This window comes from Dromiciops gliroides, chromosome 5, assembly GCF_019393635.1.
Source record: "Dromiciops gliroides isolate mDroGli1 chromosome 5, mDroGli1.pri, whole genome shotgun sequence".
In the NCBI taxonomy this organism is placed as follows: Eukaryota; Metazoa; Chordata; class Mammalia; order Microbiotheria; family Microbiotheriidae; genus Dromiciops; species Dromiciops gliroides.
This window is the reverse complement of record NC_057865.1, coordinates 66876944-66881501: the sequence shown is the minus strand read 5'-3', so window position 1 is coordinate 66881501 and position 4558 is coordinate 66876944. Positions and strand designations below refer to the sequence as shown.

Sequence of the window (4558 nt, the reverse complement as noted above, 5' to 3'; positions counted from 1 at the left end):
ACTAAGTGCCCAAATAAACCAAGTTAGATACAGCATCCCAGTCACCCTAACCCAATGGACACTCTACTTTAGTGAAGCAAAGGTGGCCTTCCCATCTGCTAGCCTTTGCTCAAGCCAATCCTTCCTGATCTCCATGTAGCCAAATAATTCATGCACAAATCAAAACCCCATGATGTCATCGTTCTCCTTCCAAAACAAAGGATCAACAACAACAGCCACCCCACCACCACTCATCCTTCATGGTCAGCTCCCTTTACCAACCACTTTAGCTAAAAGTGATCTCTTTTTCCTTTGAACTCCTATAGCAACTATTGTCTATACCTTTCCTAAAATAATATATGAAAGGTACATTATAACATTTTTATTAAAGCACTATATAAATATGCATTATTACTGGGAGGCAGCTAGGTAGACTGGAATGAGCACTGGATGTGGAGTGAGAGGACCCAGGTTCAAATCCTGGCTCTGCCACTTGACCATGGGCAAGTCACGTCATCTCCCTGGGCCTTAGTTCTTCATCAGTAAAACAAGGGATTTGAATTAAATGGCCTTTAAGGTCCCTTTCGATGAATGAATGAATGGCATTTATTGAATGAAAGATTAATAAATGAATGAATTAATTTTTTAAATGATTAAGTACCTACTATGTGCCAGGAATTGCAGTAAATACTAGAGACACAAATGTAAAAATCAAGACAGTACTTTTTTTTTTTTTAATAAAAAAACTTTTTCATTTATAGTTTTGGGTTCCAATTGTTATCCCTCTTTCCCTCCCTCCCTTCCCCTCTCCCTGAGGTAGCAATCAGATATGGGTTATACATGTATGATTATATAAAACATGACCATATTTAAGACAGTAACTTCTCTCAAAGAACTTCCATTCTGATCAGGGAAAACAATATGTACAGAGGAGTAGTATTAATTGCTTTCTATGTGTCAAGCTCTGTGCTGAGTACTGGGGGTGTGGGGTGGAGGAGGGGAACGGTGGCACGATACAAAGAGGAAATGGATACACTCTCTTCTCTTAAAGAACTCACATTCTAAAAAGGAGAGAAATCTATGTTCTTACTATTATTATTTCCACTTACTGTCTACAAAATATTTGTTTACTCTTTTTTTGTGCACATACACCAGTTACTTTATGTACAATAAAGGAATGGGGGAAGGGAATCAAAGAAGAGAGAAAACTATACTGCAGTAGTCAGGATGTGGATGAACCAAATCTTGGTTTTCTAATTGTGAATGTATTGATTTCCTTGGGAGCACAGTTCTGGAGTAGAGTTGCAGGTTCTCTTTTTAGTAAACACCACCTGTCTGCTGCTAGAATACATCAATTGTATCTTCATCCTCCATTTCCAACTGTGCAGGTGTGTCTGTTTCATTGATTGGTTGCCCATCAAATCGGAATCTGATCTTCCTCATTGACGAACCCTGTCGTTCACAATAGGCTTTCATTAGTTTACTAAGTGGTGTGTGCCTCTTAATCTTAAATTGCACCACCAAACCGTCTTGACCTGACACCTTCAAATTAATGTGGTCGTTGTTTTCAGTCTTGACTCCTTCCTTCGGCTTTTCGTCGGCCATGGCGAGTCCGGGGGTCTCCTCAGCCGCAGCTTCACAAAAGAGGCACCAGGATGGTCTGCTCCAAGGGAACAGGGGGAGAAGCAGCAGCGGCAGGAGGAGGAGGAGGAGGAAGATGATGGTGGTGGTGATGGTGATGGTGATGGTGAGGACAAGGAGGAGAAGCTATTTGTTTACTCTTGACATATTTCACCAAATCTCTAAGTTGGATGGGACCTCAGAAGCCACTGAGTCCTACCCATACCTATACAGAACTCTTCACCATAAGATCTCCATCATGTGGTCTTTCAGCCTTCCCTTAAAGGCCTCAGGGGAAGGGCAAACCTCTACCCACCAAAGTAGGCAATTCCACTTTTGGGTTGTTTTAATGGTTTTTTGTTTGTTTGTTTTTTGTTTTGTTTTGTTTTGTTTTGCAGGGCAATGAGGGTTAAATGACTTGCCCAGGGTTACACATCTAGTAAGTGTCAAGTGTCTGAAACCGGATTTGAACTCAGGTCCTCCTGAATCCAGGGCTGGTTCTTTATCCACTGTGCCACCTAGCTGCCTCCAGGTTGTTTTAATTGTTGAGAAGTTTTTCCTTATATTCAGTCAAAATCTTCTTCAAGTAGCTTCTATTCATTGTTTCTAGTTTTGACTTCTGGCGCCAAACAGGTCTACTTCTTCAACATGACAGGCCTTAAAAATAACTAATATGCTTTCAACCAATCTCTATATGTCATATTCTTGGGGCCCTTCATTGTCATAGTATCTAGTCCTGCTTTGAATTCTTTCAAGTTTATCAACAGCTTCCAAAAATGTGATGCCAGAAATGGGCCAGAGCAGACCACATCTAGACCTATGCCATCACTCATTTTGGAGATGATGCCTCTTTCAATATAGCTTAAAATCACATTAACTTGTTTTAGTTGCCACATCTCACAGATGCCCAGTATCAAGCATGCAGTCAACTAAAATTTCCAAATCTTTTCCAGATGAACAGTTGTCAAGCCATATCTCTTCCATTTTGTACTTATGAACTTGACTCTTTGACCCCAAGTATAAGACTTTAAGTTTATCAAATTGCATCTTGTTAGATTTAACCCAAAATTCTACCCTGTTGGCATAGTTTGAGATCTATAATCTCATACATCATCTATCCTTCCTAGCTTTCTGTCATCTACAGATCCAACAAACATGCCATAGACTGACGGCATACCCCCTTGATCCAAGGCACTGAAAAGGGCCAAAAACAGGTCTTCAGTACATATTTCTAAATGATTCCCTCCAAGTTGTCATATATAGCCTTTAATAACTAAACACCTTTCGGGTCTAGACATTTGATTAGTGCTCAATCCATCTGACTGTCTAATCTGTACTACTCTATCTTGCCCCAAAAGATGAAGAAACTTTATCAAGTACTCTATAGAAATTTAGGTAAACCATTTCAGTGCATTCTATTGATCTCTCAGTAGCCACGTAAAAAAAAGAATAGAAGGTTAATTGGTCACTATCTGTTCTTGCCTATAGCACGCTGATTTTTCCTGATTGCAACAGGAATTTATTTCTTCAGTCTGAAGAATTTTTATTGCAGTAACACCACCAATAATTTAGTACTTATCATTCAAGATACATTGAGGCTGAATGATTTCACCAGGGTCACCAAAATAGCAAGTGCTTGAGACAGAATCTAGACCCAAGTCTTCCTAGCTCTGAGCCCAGCACAATATACACTGTGCCTCACTGGTTCCGCTCTTAAGAATCACTGCTTCATTTTCTAGATGTTCATAAACCCTCCTTGAAATATGATGGTTGACCATTTTTCCAGGAATCAAAATCAAGCTTGCTGACCTAGGGTTTGCAGACTCTACTCTCTTCTCCTTTTTGAAAATTGTGAAATTTGTGTGGCACAGGGAAAAGAGTAGTAGCACTGGAGTCAAAGGACCTGTGTCCTTTGCTACTTCTGATGTCTTCTACCTATACCACACCACAACCATCGTCATCATCAAAGCTAACAATTATATAGTGCTTTAAGTTTGCACATCTTTTTTCATAGGCTGACACATTTGATTTCACTCAACCCTGAGAGCTGTGTTATTGCTATCCCCATTTTACAGATGAGGAAACTGAGGCATAGAACGGTTAAAGCAACTTTGCCAGGGTCACACACCCAGTAAGTGTCTGAAGCTAGATTTGAATTCAGGTTTTCCCTAGTATTCCAAGACCTACACTCTATTCATTGCACCACCTAGCTGTCCTGTATGACCTTGTGCTATTTACTTAACCTCCCTAGGTCTCAGTTTCCTTATCTGTAAAAGGAAAGGGGTGTACTAAAAAGCCTCTGAGGCCCCTTCCAGCTCTAGGTCTATGATTGTATAAATTCGGGCAGAAGCTCTGCACACATGACCAAGGCTTGGCTTTTTCTGAAGATCTGAATCATTAGCTATGACCACCTGTTTGCACATATAAGGCAGTTAATATATGCTTAATAGCTAATTAATTGATTGATTTATTATCTTTCATCCCTTTCTTCCTTTCTTTTGGGTCCCTTAGAGATGCATTTTTTTTCAAATATGTTGTTTATTATTTTTCCTGAACTTATCCTACTCTCATTGAGGTCAATGATTTTTAAGTGAATGGTGAAATCAAATATAGGCTCCCTTTGCCCAGGAGCCTAAAAGCCATCAGAATAGTTTCATGAAAATTAGCCAGTAGGCCTACAGAAAGAAAGAAAACGGACCTCCATTTTGTCCTTTTCTTCCTTGATTTTCTATTTCTTCTTGACTTAGGTGTTGAGGGCAATTTCTAAGGGCAGCAGGAAGGTCAGAGGTGTTTCTATTCACAGGGCTTGTATTTTCTAAGCAGTAGAATATAACAGGATGGCTATCCAGGGAAGGAGGCTACATTGGTCATTGTCATTGGTGGTTGGTAAGCCAAGGAATTCAGATTCAGATGGACGTACAGATGCATATTAACTGCTCTCCTTTACTCCGGTCCTTGA

General features: G+C 39.9%; 1 protein-coding gene across 1 annotated transcript; it reads right to left on the bottom strand.

Moving 5' to 3' along the window:
- Positions 1 to 1320: 1320 nt before the first annotated feature.
- LOC122729398 (small ubiquitin-related modifier 2-like) lies at positions 1321 to 1592 on the bottom strand. Its single transcript, XM_043968258.1, has 2 exons — positions 1431 to 1592; positions 1321 to 1373 (listed from the first exon to the last, which is right to left on the bottom strand). Exons 1-2 carry the CDS (start codon positions 1582 to 1584, stop codon positions 1321 to 1323), a joined length of 207 nt encoding a protein of 68 aa, XP_043824193.1. The 5' UTR covers positions 1585 to 1592.
- Between the last annotated feature and the right edge of the window lie 2966 nt (positions 1593 to 4558).

What these genes read in the sequence shown, in the direction of transcription:
- LOC122729398 (XM_043968258.1), bottom strand. Translation starts at nt 1,584, where the DNA reads ATGGCCGACGAAAAGCCGAAGGAAGGAGTCAAGACTGAAAACAACGAC. An exon ending in AGCCTATTGTGAACGACAGG is followed by an intron (nt 1,374 to 1,430) that starts GTTCGTCAATGA and finishes TCAATGAAACAG; the next exon opens with ACACACCTGCACAGTTGGAA.